Below are 15044 nucleotides of genomic sequence, written 5' to 3'. Positions count from 1 at the left end.
TTGGTTTTTCTGAATATGTAAGTCAAGTTTTTCTTTCACGTAAATTGTACATACTGTTATATACAAATATATGAAAAATACCAGTAATATAAATAAAGAAAATTTGAAGACTTACCGGAATTTTTGATGTTCTTAAGAACTCGAGCAATGCTTCTAGCGAACCGAGAGTTGAAGCTTGTACGTACACACCGGTTTGCGCAAGTTTTATATGACTCAAAGCGCTCTTTAAATCTTTCGCCACTTCCTCCCTGCAAAAGTTTAAGACTTCTTAGTATGTTAACCAAAAATTAAACGTATTTGAATACAATTACTTGCAGATATCCACTTCGTCCGGTTTGTGTGCTATGAGCAGATTAATTCCAGCAATAGCCTTTTCTAGATCTTTTGCTGCTATTTTAACACCCTGTGCAGCTTTTACTTCTTTATGTTCAATGTAAGCGTTCTTTACACGCAACTCCTTCATTGGCTGAGGCATAAGAAGAGATCGTATTTGCGTAACGATTGGACCATCTGTTCCAGCCAATATCATTGTTTGGCCTTCTCGAAGTTTTCCATTTATTAAAATGGCATCAATGGTGGTGCCTAGACCCGGAATTGCTTTAACTTCCAATACTGTTGCCTGAAGCTCTTCTGAGTACATCAAACGTTTTGGCAACATCTTCTGACAGAACTCCACAATGAGAAACAGTAGATTGCCCATGCCCTCACCAGTTATTGCACTGGTTGGTACCAATGAAACATATGTTTTCGGATCGGGATTTTCATAGAAGAGTGCCGCATTTAGACCTTGCTCAGCAAATTGAAGAATCACATCTTTTGAACGTTGCTTGAACTCAAGTTGCGTATTCGCCTGTTGCTCCTTTAATACATCGCGAACATCTCTACGCGCCACCACCTTCCAATCATATAATCGATCAATTTTATTTAGTGCGACGATGAACGGACATTTCTTCTTTTTAAGTAAATTAATTGATTCGATGGTTTGAGGCTCCAAGCCGTGCATAATGTCTACCACCAAAATAGCAATATCACAGAGTGATGACCCACGATTTCTTAAATTACTGAACGATTCGTGACCAGGTGTGTCGATGATAAGTAAGCCAGGCAGCTTAAATTCGAAACTTGATGTATTGTGAACAGGTTTAGTTTGTTCTTTTATTGCATCAATTGGAACATTCGTTGCGCCAATCTGTTGTGTAATACCACCAGCTTCGGAATCTTGTACATGTGTACGGCGCAACTTGTCAAGAATTTTTGTTTTTCCCGTATCGACATGACCAAGTACACACACTACGGCAGCGCGCAAGTCATCAACAGTACGTTTTTTCTCCGCATCATCCTGCCGCTTTATAATACGAGCTTCAGCTCGTAATCGGCGAGCTTCTGCGTCATTCGGATTAATGGCTTCTTCCTTTTCAGATTCAGACGCCGAACCTTCAGAATCATCTTCAGACTCATCATCGTCTTCAGATTCATCATCGGAAGATTCTTCAGCATTTTCAGCTGCTGCCGAAGCTGCTGCTTCTCCACCGCTATTAGACTTTTCGTCATTATTTGTGGTAGTGGTAGTAGCTTGTGATGTATCGTCATCACCATTCGCATCTTCTTCCGAATCACTGGCATCCCAAGATTCTTTAACAACTTCTTTCTTTTCAGATGACTCTTGTTGGGCATTTGCAACAGCTGCGGCTTCCTCGGCAGCTTTAGCTTCAGCTTCAGCTTGTTCGTCCTTGGCAGGACCTTTCTTCTTTGGACGAATACGTGTACCTATAAATAAAATATACTATTAGTAGTAAAATTAATAATGAATAATCCAAATTACCTAATCTTGTTGGTCTCTTCTCAGTTGGATCGGGTATTTCGAGACCTTGTGCTTTCAAAGCTTCTAACATAGCTTGGGCTCTGGCTCGTTCTTCCTTTTGTTTCTTGGTAAGAAGTTTGCCTTCTGCTTTAAGTCGTGCTTTTCTTTCTGCTTCTTTTTGCTTCTTCTTTTCCTTGCGCTCAGCTTCCTGTCTTATCGCTTCCAAACGAAGCCGTTCACGTTCTTCTTCTTGCCGTAAACGCTCTTCTTCCAATCGTTGCTGTCGTTCTTCTTCCTCTTTAATTTGTTTCAAGCGCTCTTGCATAGCAGCCACCATAGCCGCGGACATACCTTTCTTCTTACTATCTTTTTTAGGTTCATCATCTTCTGTTTTTTTATCCTTTTTACCTTTCTTCTTATTCTTCTTATCCTTGACCGACTCTTCTTCTACAACCGTACCATCTTCTACGTTTCCCCCATCATCAGCTCCAACTTGGAGATCTTGTGCTACTTCTTTATCGTCAGTCTTTTCTTTCGAACTTACATCCTCAGTAATTTCTACAGTATTTTCCACATTTTCTTGTTTCGTTTGGGGTGCTCCTCGTTGTTTAGCCAAAGCTGCCTCACGTTTTTGACGTTCCTTCTTTTCTCTCTTTTTTTGTGCAGCTGTCTTAACGGTACCTCCGTCGTCATCATCATTAGCACCACCAACAGCTTCATCTGCTTCAGCTGGCGAACTTTCAATAGCGGCTTTCTGTTGCTTGCCTTTATTTTTCTTCTTCTTAGTGAATTCTTCATCATCCAAATCATCCGGAGAAACTACATTTGTGGCAGTTGGTAATGCCTCACCCGCATATTCAGCTTGAAGTTCTGCCAAGATTTTATCTAAATCTTCGTCATCATCCTTTCCCCTTTTTGATTTTTTACCCTTTTTACCGGCATTTTTGTTATCTTTTTTTGAGGGTTTAACTGGTTCATCTTCCTCCTCTAACATTTCATTATCCTGCGATGGAGGTTCATAATCCTCATCATCCTCGTCTGCAGCCAGTAGTTCGAACGCCGATTTCTTTTTATTACCTTTCTTCGATTTTGTTGGTGCTTCTTCTACTTTGTCGCCATCGGCTACCTCATCATCTGAATCAATTTGATTTGATTTGCCTTTGTTTTTGGACTTTCCTTTCATTTCTAATTTCTTTACACCACTTGTGATGTTGTCCAAATCATCTTCTGCTTCTTCGGAATCTTTTCGATTTTTCTTATTCTTTTTTGTCGATTTTTGTTGATTCTTCTTGTTTTTGAGACTTACATTGTCCTGCTCGGCATCGGAATCGATGTTAGCTTCTTGCAATTCAGTTTGGTCCCTAAAAGTTTTCCAAATACAAATAACTTATTAACAAAAATTTTTATGTATGGAATGTTTAAATACAAAACAACTCATATATATATGTGTAGTATATATACTCGTGTATTCGTATAACGCATGTATAGCTTTCAACAACCCAAGTAGATTTGACAACGCAGCAAATTTCCCCGCACACTTCTTTCGGACATTTGCAAACTTGTTTTTAGCCGTTATTAAGGAGCCATAACCCATTTAAAGAATATCTGGGACCTTCACCATACCATATTATCCTTGTGTACTTACATTTCATCACCGGACGAAACGCCTCCAACCGCGCTGGTTGCTATCTCTTTCTTGCCCTTTTTAGTCTTAACCATTTTTCCTCGCGCAATTTCAACACGTTCAGCCGCCGCCGCTCCACGTAAATGCAAACGAAATAACTCCGCGATTCAGTCAACTTTACTGCTGTTGCGATCTCCTGCTATGCTCTGTTGACTATCTGAAACGTTAAGCTTTTCTTTAAATCGAGTTTCTAAACCCAATTTACAACACTTTTTCTTCAAGTTAATTTATAAATATTGTTTCAAATATTTTGCAAATAACAAAGTCGGAGAAAATGCAAAGCACGTAACTCGGTTAAAGAAAAGTGTGGTTGGTGCCTGAAATGTCAATTGGATGGTGTATTTTGACATTTATCACACCAACAAAACATACACTAGTAGATAATTTTTTCCAGTATGACTTAAACACAGAGTGGTTGAGGGAATTATTTAACATTAGTTAAGAATACGTATATCTATGTATGTCATTAAAATTACTATTCTGTATGAACTTAAAATAAAAGCAAATTTTAAAATGTTGAGTTCAATAAAAATACTTAAATGATTTTATGCCTTCGGATACATAAAATGTTTAAGTTTAAAGTGTCTCATAAAATGTATTCGCTTCACACTGTGTTCATATTCAGAGTATTCCTCAATATTTGTTTTCTGGAGTAGTAACAACATTTTCCGGCTTCTTTTGTGAGAAACGCCGATTTGAAAATTGTTAGCAATTGAGATTTCTTAAACACTAGTTTAGACGACTAACGCATAATTTGTAAAATCTTGTGATTCGTTTGTACCATGCACCAGCCCGGAAATATAACTGAAGAATTGCCGAGTACATCTGAAACTGCAATTGGTGGTGAAGTAAGCACAAAAATTTACCAAAATGCTTTGTTTAAAATTTTCATTGATTCAGGTTAAGAAACCGGAGACGCAGACGGACAAAACGTTTTCACGCTGTCATTCAATTGTACTCACTGAAGAGGACTATAAACAAACAATTTCTGATTCTTATCAGAAACGCTTACAAAGTCTCCGCAAGGAATTAAATTATATAAGTGAGACAGACTGGATGTACGAATCAGCAGATAAAAAGGCGCTATAATCAACTCCAGAGAATACTAAAGATTTCTTGCCGATTTCAGACACATAATTTAAATATTCAAATAACAATGTTGTCATTTTTTAAAAATCTATGGGATTCCATGGATGCGGAGAAGCAAAAACGTTTATTTGCGTCAAAACTAGAAGAGGAGCAGAGACATCTGGACACGGAAATTGAAAAAGAAGAAAGTGAAAAAGCCAAAAAGGGTGAGAATTTTAACATGCAAAATGTGTTAAGATGTATTAACGATCCGCAAAATGGTCCTTTGTCTAGTAACGAAGAGGATAAATGTTTTGAACGTCTTGGTAAGGGTTTCAAAAACGCAAATATATTATTTTTTATGTTATGTGCAATTTTTAGGAGTTATAACAACACTAAAAAGCAACCATGGTACTATTGATCATGCAATATTTTTCGATATCGATGCGGCTTGCGGATTGGCAAACGAACTTAAAATCGGCTGTCATGTAAAGTACTTGGCATATCAACAAGTTCATAGCGACCACATCAAAGTGGTACAAATCAAAGACGTTTCCGAATTGTTTTGGGACGAAACAATGCCAAGCACAGAGAAGGTTTTGGTGTTTACTCTAGATCAATACATATAAAAACGGCTATTGTACTTTCAGATTGAGGAGCAAATAGCCGAGCTACGAAATGAAAAGCCGACGTTCTTCAGCACACATCAACGGAATATTCTGGGGCTTATAATGGAGCGTAAGCCGGGTGCTATTGTCGTGGATACCGAACACAAACTGATGAACATTAATTTAGACACAGTAGAAATAGATTTTATACCACAAGCAGGTGATCGTGTATTTATCTGTTGCAACGTACAGAGTGATGAACATTTCGTTAATCGACAAGGTGAAATACTGCAAGAGGTCAGTGTGCATCCAGCTCGTTTACTAAAACAAGAAAAATGTAAAGTACGTCGTTTGAACACCGACTGGGGAGTACTAAACGACGACTGCTACTTTACTTTTGACGTTGTGCCTAACACGTGTAAGCTTGACATTGGCGATATAGTTTTAGCCGATCTAATCGAATGTGAGCGTGTGAGTATACAAACATACAAAAACTGGGATTTAAATGTATAATTAGAAATATTATATTAAAATATTACAGGATCCATACATATGGCGATGTATTAAATTATCTTTGTTAGAACGTACAATACCGCCGGCGACTACTTCCACCATAACAGCTACTTCAAATAACGAAGTCAAAAAAACGGTGTTGAACCCACGCAAAGACAACAATCATGCAATCACTGTTACTGAGGATGCTCGATGCATTTTTTCTGCAACCTTTCAAACCCAACGCATCGAAATGGTCATTAAGAACAATATAGAACGAAATATGCGTGTACTTTCCATCGATTTTTTGGGACGACGACGAGATTCGCAAATTAAACTTGTAGACCCTGATCATGACAATACCGCGTTCGAAATCGCCGCTAACAGTAGCCGCACACTAGTGTTTGAAGTAGAATCGAAATTTTATGGAGAATCGCGTGAAGTTTTTATTATCAAATTCGAATCATTCCGCGTGAAGCGTTCCATTTTTATAGCTGTGTGCGAGACTGAGGCGGAAGCGGAAGCTGTACGTGCTCAGCCTAATCATATTACAGCAAGTACGTTGAATGGTGGTGCACAAAATCTACGCCAACGCTCTCGTCACTACGCTAATCAAGTTTGGTCGAATAAAGGGGAAGTCATACCCGGTGTAGGTTTGGCAACAAAGCGACGTTTTCTATCGCTTCGGATCCCCTATTATGAGGTGCCCGAACGATTGCGCAATGCTTATTTAACGTCGACCAGCCGCCAAGAAATGATAGACAACGTGGAAGGCATGTTCCCTTGTTTGAAAGAGGAGCTCAGCTTGAAGAACTATACAATTCGATTCGAAACACTAGTTTTTCTAGAAGAAATCGAATATTTTGTAAATTTCCGAAATTACGATCGCGAGAGGGCGCATTTCACACGTGATGGCGAATTTTTGTCGCTGACAATCGAAAATCTATCTGAACGACGCCCGTCACTCGTTATTGGTGACACCGTACGCGCTATAAATCCTTGGTGTAATGATGATGATAAGCGTAGTTATGACGGCGTAATTCATAAAGTCCTTTTCAATCGTGTATTGCTGAAATTTAACGAAGGTTTTCAGTCCAAATATAACGGTGAAGATTATCGTTTGGAATTCTATTATTCGCGATTTGCTTTTCGAAAACAACACTTTGCAGTGAATCGTATAATAAAGCATGTGGGAGAACAATTTCTATTTCCTTCTCGTGTACACAACCGTGAAGAGCCACAACTGCAAATCGAATTAGACAGTGACGATAATCTTATACTACAAGACACCACTTGTCCATGGTTTAATCCGCTACTGAATCCAATACAAAAGCGAGCCATACGTAATATTTTGAGAGGTGAAACACATAATATGCCTTACATAATATTTGGGCCACCAGGCACCGGCAAAACCATGACACTCGTCGAAATTGTGTTACAGCTGGTTAAACTCTTACCCAGTTCACGTCTACTTATTGGCACACCCTCGAATGGATCTGCAGATTTGATAGCAACACGTTTGATTGATTCTAAACAACTACAACCAGGAGACTTTGTGCGCTTAGTTTCGCAGAATCAAATTGAGAAAGAACTGGTGCCGGAACACCTAATGCCATATTGTGCTACTGTGGATATGGCTGCCGATGGCACTTGTGACGATTCGGTTTGTATTTGTTATCATTTTCCTAAAGGATTGTAATAACTGTTACTTTACAGATGATTGTTACGGAATCAGGCATGAAATTACGCTGCCAAATGAAATATCTTGGCCGTCATCGGGTGACCATCAGCACTTGTACTACACTTGGCAATTTCCTACAAATGGGTTTCCCACCTGGACATTTCACACATGTGCTCATCGATGAATCTGGTCAGTGCACGGAACCCGAAGTGATGGTGCCCATGTGTTTAGTGTCGCAAAAGCGAGGACAAGTGATATTGGCCGGTGATCCACATCAACTGCAAGCGATAGTGATTAATCGATTTGCATCGGAACGGGGCTTATCAGTGTCACTGCTCGAGCGCATACTGGGTCGTACACCGTACCTACGCGATGTGATGCGTTTCCCCGACACTTCCGGATTCGATCCACGCTTGGTCACCAAACTACTGTATAACTACCGTTCCTTACCGTCCATACTCAATGTCTATAGCGAGTTGTTCTACGATTCCGAACTGCGAGCAATGGTCAATGAGAAGAATTCGCGTGAAGCTGATATGTTGAAGAAACTAGATGTGCTGCTGCCGGTCTCAGAGAAGCGTCCGAAGACTCATGGAATTTTCTTTTATGGCACTCGCAGCGAAAATAAACAGGAATCCGACTCACCATCGTGGTTTAATCCACTAGAAGCGAGAAATGTACGAATTGGTTTATATTAAAAATGGAAAATTATTGAAATTTTGTCAAAATTTTCAGGTGTTTTTGATGACCATCAAGTTATATCGTCAAGGCATTCAACCTGAAAACATCGGCATAATTACACCATATATGAAGCAAGTGAAGCATTTGCGCACGCTTTTTATCGAAGCCGATATTGCCATGCCGAAAATTGGTTCCGTAGAAGAGTTCCAGGGCCAGGTTTGTGATTAACAGTTTCAATCAAATATTCCATAACATGCTCCATATCACTCACTCGCTCTCCTTGAATTTACAGGAACGTGATATCATCCTTATATCTACAGTGCGCTCTTCACAGAAACTAATTGGCAGTGATTTGCGTCATGCCCTTGGTTTCGTACAAAGCGCCAAACGCATGAACGTGGCAATTTCGCGTGCACGCTACCTCATGTTTATATTTGGCAACCCCCATTTGCTATATTTGGATCATTGTTGGCGTTCGTGTATAAAATATTGCGTGGACAATGAGGCCTATTTGGGCTGTGATCTGCCAGACGACTTTGAGACGAGACCCGAACTCAATGAGAATGGTGCGATGATGGATGAGACTGCTTCCAAGTAAAAAGTGATACAACTGAGGGTCATTTGCAAATTCATTGGTAAAACAGTACCTTTCAATATGAAATATGAATAAGATCACTTAATGTTGTCTACCAATGAGTTTGCTTTGTGAAACGGGAGATAGCTCTAAGAGTGTTCCCATCATATTATCTGCCGATTCACTATTTTTTTTTATTTTTAATTACAATACTTCGGCATTGTCTATCCTTTCGGTGCATGTAAACTCCACCAATTCCCATAACCTAATTTCCTTTATAGTTATCCTATATTGAAATAGTTTCGAATGTGTTATAGTTTTCGGTTATGATCAAAAAGTTGGCATGCGTAAAAAGCTCTTAATTCAGTTCTACTGGGAGCTAATATAATGATATTTTTGACATCCTAAAGTCCTTGTGTTTTGAATCTGAATACAATTGTAATACAGCAGAGACTAGTGTCTCGTATGTAATTGCTGAACGCAGCAACTTCAAATCTGGGATCCCCCTAAAGTGAAACGATCTATACTCTTGTTCATGCTACCATAAATGTCGGTTTTATGCTGCATGCAATTAAAAAAGTTTGTTAAACAATCACCGAAATCTATTTTTAATAATAATCCTTCTATTTTTAGTAAATGATATCAATTGACTAGTAATTTAATACTCTGGTCAATCATTTATGATCCTCTTTAAATCAAGAAGTACTTTGAATGGAAATATAATTTCTTGCTACTTTTTTCAATCCTTTTATTCGAAAATTTTTACTTTTAAACAAAGCACTTGGTAGTTCTTTACATAATTATAATAGTAAGAAACAATGTTTTTTCTTTGCCTGATGAAGTTGACAATTTCTTGTGTTTAATTAATCAATAATAGAATATGTAATATTTTTTATAATTTTTTCAGTTTTGAACAAACTTGCTCTTGAGATTTTATGCTGTTCACTTCTCTGTATATTATTCAAAAGTAATACAGTATTTCCTATTTTCTTAATATTTATGTGTTGATTTTTATCAATTTTGGCACAATACACATACTCGAGTTTTGAATTCTTCTGACTTTAGTTTTAGATACATTTGCACTTCCATAACTCGAACTCTTGAATTAGCAATCGAAGTCATATTTCATGCAAATTACCTTCCGTAACTCGGAAGTCTCTCTGACTCGAAGTTTTTTTGTGGATTATGGTGATTGGAGATATGGAAATCCAACTGTATTTGTTAAAATTTAACAGTTAAAACTGTACTCTATACGCAGTTAACTGCTTTTATCTCATTCAATTCTTAAATTAAGACATAGATAAACTACAATTTTACTATCTGTATATTTTGCATAAACAAATGAAGAATAATAAAAAGTATTTTTGGAAGAAAATATTTCGTACACATTTATTAATAAATATCGGAAGTTGCAGCGACAATTGTGAAAAAATATAAAATGCATGCATAAAATAATAACGGTATAAAATAGAAGGCTGTATGCATTAAATATGGATATACATATAAACGAATAACGGTAAAAATAATATCATAACATTAACAAAATGCTGCAGAAGCGTGAAGTTTTCAAATTGAAATGTATACACATGTATTCACATCAGGCATGCTCTTGCGGGCTCGTCTCTCGGCTCAATTTCACTGGCACTGTTATGTGTTCATTTTCCATAGAAACCTAGAAAAAGGAGTATAGTAAAATCTTGTAAATACAAAACATGTAATCATTAATAGTACCGTTATATATATGGGTTCCTGCCTATTGTCGGCATTCAGTTTGTCAACACGTAGTTTCACCTCCACCTCCAAATGTCCACCATCGGGCTCAACATAACCCTCTGACGGCTTAAGTTGCAATAGATTTTTCCGATTGGTGCTCACTTCAAAATATTGTCGAGATTTAAAGGAATTGCAGATGAAAATCGAAGAGCACATTGTATTCTTTTCGCCGCGCAAATGAAAAGTCAATGAGCTGGGCAAAACCGACCAGCAACAAGCCTCGCCGCGTCCAGATGAATAATTACTGTTGGCTGCTTGCTCCACCTCCTCCTCAGTGAGTTCATCGACACGATCTAAAACATGTGGCGAACCATCCGCATTGTTGCTGGGCGATGGACTGCACACGGTGCGAAACAATACGGTTTCATCCTCGTCGGGGAAATAGAACGAAGAGGTCGACTTTATGGTCTCGTCCAAATAATCATCGTTAATGGTGAGTGCCACTTCATGTATGCGCATGTTTGTCAACAGATCGAATGTTAGAGTCGGCGATTCTTTGAACATGTGCAGCTCTTCCATGTCCTTCTCGCCGGGTAGCTTTTCCCACAATGCTTCCAGAGATTTAGATGAGCTTAGGTTGGCCCGCTCTTCGGGTGACATGCGTGCAACCAATTGGCGCATGCGTTGCCTGTTCGCTTCATCGCCGGATATTAAACGTAAATTGGCTAGTGTCAAGACGGACTTGGTTTGGCGCGTAATTTTTCTCACGTCTTCACGCTGTGGTCGGAACACAACACGCAGTGTTGCTGAGGAACCAGGCGGTATGAGCATGGCAGTGGGTTGTATTTCAAAAGCGGTACACAAGCGTGGTAGACGCAGGCCAACTGAATCAATAGAAGCCAATGCGAAGCCTAAAAGTGGACCTTTATTGTAGACGCGTATTGTGCGTTGTATTGGTTGCGAGAGCTCGTGCAGATAGCCCATTTGCAGAAAGGCCATACCCACGGGGGCTATGTGTACTTCTTGTGCCACTACACTGCAATGACCACCATAACCGTAGAGGGGAATATCCAAAAACGAAGACATGCTAGCTGTAGAGGCACTATTATGGGCAACCGAGGTGTTTTGTGGCGCATAAAATGAGAGTTTCCCTATGGCAGCACCGATGACGGTTGGACAGAAACTCACCGCAATAGTACGACACTCCTGCGACTGCAGTGTTAGCGAATTATTACCTGGCATATTGATCAACTGATAACCGGGACCGTGAACATCGATGCGTAACGTAAGCTTCTTGCTGGCCGTATTCTTTATTTGCATTGTCTTATGTGCGGCATTTCTCAGACGTGTACTCCCCCAAGACAACTCCACAGCGGTTACCTTCAATGGAATGGCGTTGCCATCACGATGGCTGAATTCGCTGCTACTTGAGCATCGAGAGACACTGCGCACAGCACCTCCATTGCCGCTACCACTTCTCAAGTAGTGCGTGCTAGCAGTGCGCATCGGTGCAACACTTTTAGTGCTGGCCTCACTCACAGATGGGGATGAAGTGGTGCGATGGATTCTAGCTGTTGCGGTAGTTGGAGGTTTAACCCGCAGTTGAGGGGAACAATTTTCACAACCACCACGATTCCCTGCAGCAGGTGACGACGGTTGTGACGACATATAGCTGCGTGGTGGTGAGGGCGGTACAGAGTTCAAACCGTTATAGGGGCTTCCGTTAGCCATTAATGTGCGTTCAGCGGAAATACTCTTTGACGATGTCATCGATTTGGAAAGATTCGGAGAGATAGCTACGAAGTCACATTCGCTTTTTTGTTCATCTAACCTTGTAGAGCTAAGAGGTTTCTGTTTTGAAGTCAGTGGTGGACTCACCGCCGATGGTGATTTTCCGTTTTGTGTGAGAACTGTTGGTTTCTTGGGTTTAGTGTTCGTCGTTCGACTATTCGGAGAAACTGAGTCATTGGTTAGCTTGTTAGAATTGCCATTGAATCTCTCTGGTGTTTTAAGATATATTTTAGGAGATTTTAGTTGTAAATCCACTTCGTTTTCGATTTGATCTGGTGACAGTCTAACCGTTGGTATGTTCAATGGACTAAGTGGTGAACGCGGCTGATTTATGCTTCGTTGCATTTCCTTTAAATCGCTGGCATCCAGCAGCGACTCTGTAAAGCTTATAGTATCAGCTTGTGATTCAGATCCACGCATTTTTTGTGGATCCAAATTCTCCTTGTTCTCCGATAACAATTCTTCGAGAGTGTTCAAACTGTTTGTGTATTGCTCTATAGAACTTCTTACGGTAGAATTTCTCGTAGATTTTTTTTGCGCACCCTTCACTGGCGCCTCAATTGTTCGAGTTGGCGATGTCTTACAATTTCGCTTTAATTCAATTTGCTCGCGATTTTGGGGTGATTTAGGGCGTTTTGGTTTTTTCAACAGATCAATAAGATCAGTGGATGAGATGTCATTATCGGTACTTTTTACTAAAACCAAATATTTGTTGTTAAAATATAAAAAATAAAAATTAATTTAATTTTGTTTCTACTATAAGTCTAAAAACTCACTAAATGCCTTTTTGATGTGGGATAGAGAGAATAAATAGGATTCATCATCTTCTTTGGTGCCATTCCCCGAGTCTTTACTCGCATGTTCATCGCGAGTAATTTTTTCAAAGTCCCCTATTGTACTGTGAGTCGTTTTCGGAGCTTTGCTGTAAGTTCTGTTATCTATCTGTGGAGTGCGATCGACGTCGTTTGTAGATTCAGTTACTTTTGTGTCACCTGAAGGTGTGCTTAAACTAAGTGTGCTTTGAGTTTCATCTACCAATGCTATCGGTGGCCGCATACGCTCTGGACTTAATGACTTCACAATATTTTGCAAATCCTCGGAGCGCTGATTAAAAAATCGACCCATTGAAAAATTAGGATCCCGACAAAATAGTGAGCTGAAAGTAAAAATAACTGTAAATACGAATTTAAGCACTAGTATAATTAAGACAAATAATACCTGTTTGGGTTTGATTGCAAATCAAAATCCTTTGCATCTACTATCTTTTCTTTGCCATTTTTATTCACCTCAGAAGTGGGTATTGTGGCAAATTCTTGTGCCCAAGCTATTTCATCCATCAGCAGTTTGGACTGCATATTCTCAGCTGGTTCAAACTCCTCTGCATTGACTGTGGATCCATTTGTGACGTTAAATGAGAATTGCCCTCCGACACCGGCACATTTACCAAACGTAGCTTCTGAGGAATTCAGAGACAAGTCTGCTGTACGAAGTAAACTTCTCGAATTATTTAGGCTCCCTAAAGTTGTACTTGATACAGACGCACGTTCTCCCAATATCTCACCAAGATTTCGAGCTTTAGGCGCAAACGAGGCAGCAAGAATATCGCCCACGGATAGGCGGCTAGATGTGGATGCAATACTATTTTTCGGATTCTTTTGTGATTTACGGTCTTTGTAGTGTGTAGAACGTCCCGTTATTTCGGAAGGTTCAAATGAAACTTTTGTATTGTTGGTTGTTGAAAGCGTACTTTTAAAATCTAAATTTATACTCTCATCCATTACCAACTCCGAAATATTAATAGAATCAGGTCTCCGATAGGGTACATACTCGGTGCGATTAAATTCTAAAATAAAATAATTAATCAAATATTATCAAAACTATCAATTAAATCAAAATAAATTTACTTGATGAACTGTTTGTGGATGTTGTTATGGGTTCTGGATCTTTAAAATCCTTTTTAACAAAACTTTGTTGTATTATTTTATTCACATCCGATTTCATTGTCTTATTAGCTTTTTCCAAAGTTTCTAACGCTCTCATTCGCTCTTTCTGTGAATTAAAGTTTAATATTTTTAAATCTGGTATGTAAGCTTCTAATAATAGCAAAATAACAAATTAGAATTATGAACTCACATTCAAACGCACATTGACAGGCTTGCTGTTTGTAATTGAGGAATTAGACGTCTCGCCAAAAGCTGTATAAAAACTTACTTAATCCAGGATTCTAAATATTCTAAAAATATATTACCTCTTAAGCCATCCAAATTCAAGACCCCCAGGGAATCAGTTAAGTTATTCAGCTCAATGGTACGTTTCTCCATGATGAGCCCGAGTTGAAATCAGATTCAAGCAAAGTAACTAAAATAAACAAAGAAAATTCCTTCAGTGATAGAGTTGAAACTATCCTTTCTAATGTCCATTGCACATAATGCGTTAACTTTAATTCAAATTTGTAGAAAGTTAAGCATTTACTTTTTAAATACGTATATTTTTTTGGCACTGTTCGTAGGATTTTATTTGAACACAGCAAATATTTTTTTCATAGATATTTAATAGAGCCTGTCAAGAATATGAAGTTGGCGCAAATCGGGTTTAAAATTAAAATGGTGGATATTTGAGCCGTCGTACTCACAAGGTTGCACCTAGAACGAGTACAGTACGAATCAAAACTTGTTATAATATTTGTACATACTACTATTTAAATAGAATAAAACAATTGTTGACATTAAGTAAAATATTAATGCTCTTATTTATTAAAATGAGATAAACACGTTATAATGGTTTTAACATTTACCCTTGAATATTATTTAAAATGCAAGTAGAAAATTTAAAGTCAAAACGGGCCTAATTAGAAAGCGTAATATTACATTTTTAAACTTTATAATTGAGGTAATAATTGTTTAATACGGTCATTAAAATTCACAAAGTAATTATGTTTTAGATTAAAAAAG

At 38.5% G+C, this 15044-nt stretch overlaps 3 protein-coding genes across 4 annotated transcripts in view; 1 reads left to right on the top strand and 2 right to left on the bottom strand.

Annotated features, from left to right (window-relative positions):
- Window positions 1-3832, bottom strand: part of LOC105211776 (eukaryotic translation initiation factor 5B) — a 45016-nt gene extending 41184 nt beyond the window's left edge. Inside the window, exons 1-4 of the mRNA XM_011183394.3 lie at window positions 3447-3832; window positions 1823-3162; window positions 312-1767; window positions 116-248 (exon numbers count right to left, since the gene is read on the bottom strand). Coding sequence (XP_011181696.2) covers window positions 116-248; window positions 312-1767; window positions 1823-3162; window positions 3447-3520 — 3003 coding nt within the window. The 5' untranslated portion in view covers window positions 3521-3832. The remainder of the gene's footprint in view (window positions 1-115; window positions 249-311; window positions 1768-1822; window positions 3163-3446) is intronic.
- A 741-nt stretch (window positions 3833-4573) lies between these two features.
- LOC105211798 (probable RNA helicase armi) lies at window positions 4574-9106 on the top strand. 2 transcript variants are annotated; one of them, XM_029039772.2, is made up of 8 exons: window positions 4574-4780; window positions 4848-4879; window positions 4935-5149; window positions 5204-5632; window positions 5703-7316; window positions 7370-8011; window positions 8070-8231; window positions 8308-9106. In XM_029039772.2, exons 3-8 carry the CDS (start codon window positions 5132-5134, stop codon window positions 8611-8613), a joined length of 3171 nt encoding a protein of 1056 aa, XP_028895605.2. In that variant the 5' UTR covers window positions 4574-4780; window positions 4848-4879; window positions 4935-5131; the 3' UTR covers window positions 8614-9106. The 2 variants fall into 2 exon arrangements, with proteins under 2 accessions (XP_028895605.2, XP_011181734.2); XM_011183432.3 differs by having other exon boundaries at window positions 4574-4879.
- Window positions 9107-9948: 842 nt separating this feature from the next.
- On the bottom strand, window positions 9949-14721 carry LOC105211791 (uncharacterized). Its single transcript, XM_011183419.3, has 8 exons — window positions 14566-14721; window positions 14342-14451; window positions 14227-14288; window positions 13998-14142; window positions 13312-13936; window positions 12870-13249; window positions 10321-12788; window positions 9949-10261 (listed from the first exon to the last, which is right to left on the bottom strand). The coding sequence occupies exons 2-8, from the start codon at window positions 14412-14414 to the stop codon at window positions 10187-10189; spliced, it is 3828 nt and encodes a 1275-aa protein (XP_011181721.2). The 5' UTR covers window positions 14415-14451; window positions 14566-14721; the 3' UTR covers window positions 9949-10186.
- Between the last annotated feature and the right edge of the window lie 323 nt (window positions 14722-15044).

The sequence above is a fragment of the Zeugodacus cucurbitae genome, chromosome 4, assembly GCF_028554725.1.
Source record: "Zeugodacus cucurbitae isolate PBARC_wt_2022May chromosome 4, idZeuCucr1.2, whole genome shotgun sequence".
NCBI classification, from domain to species: Eukaryota; Metazoa; Arthropoda; class Insecta; order Diptera; family Tephritidae; genus Zeugodacus; species Zeugodacus cucurbitae.
The sequence above is the reverse complement of the archived record's forward strand: the minus strand, read 5'-3'. Positions and strand labels throughout refer to the sequence as shown.

Coding starts and splice junctions, on each gene's coding strand:
- LOC105211798 (XM_011183432.3), top strand. CDS start 4,642: ATGTTGTCATTTTTTAAAAATCTATGGGATTCCATGGATGCGGAGAAG. Junction 7,317..7,369: donor ATGGCACTTGTGACGATTCG/GTTTGTATTTGT, acceptor GTTACTTTACAG/ATGATTGTTACGGAATCAGG. Junction 8,232..8,307: donor TAGAAGAGTTCCAGGGCCAG/GTTTGTGATTAA, acceptor TTGAATTTACAG/GAACGTGATATCATCCTTAT.
- LOC105211791 (XM_011183419.3), bottom strand. CDS start 14,414: ATGGAGAAACGTACCATTGAGCTGAATAACTTAACTGATTCCCTGGGG. Junction 14,143..14,226: donor CTGTCAATGTGCGTTTGAAT/GTGAGTTCATAA, acceptor TTTAATTCACAG/AAAGAGCGAATGAGAGCGTT. Junction 13,937..13,997: donor ATCCACAAACAGTTCATCAA/GTAAATTTATTT, acceptor ATTTTATTTTAG/AATTTAATCGCACCGAGTAT.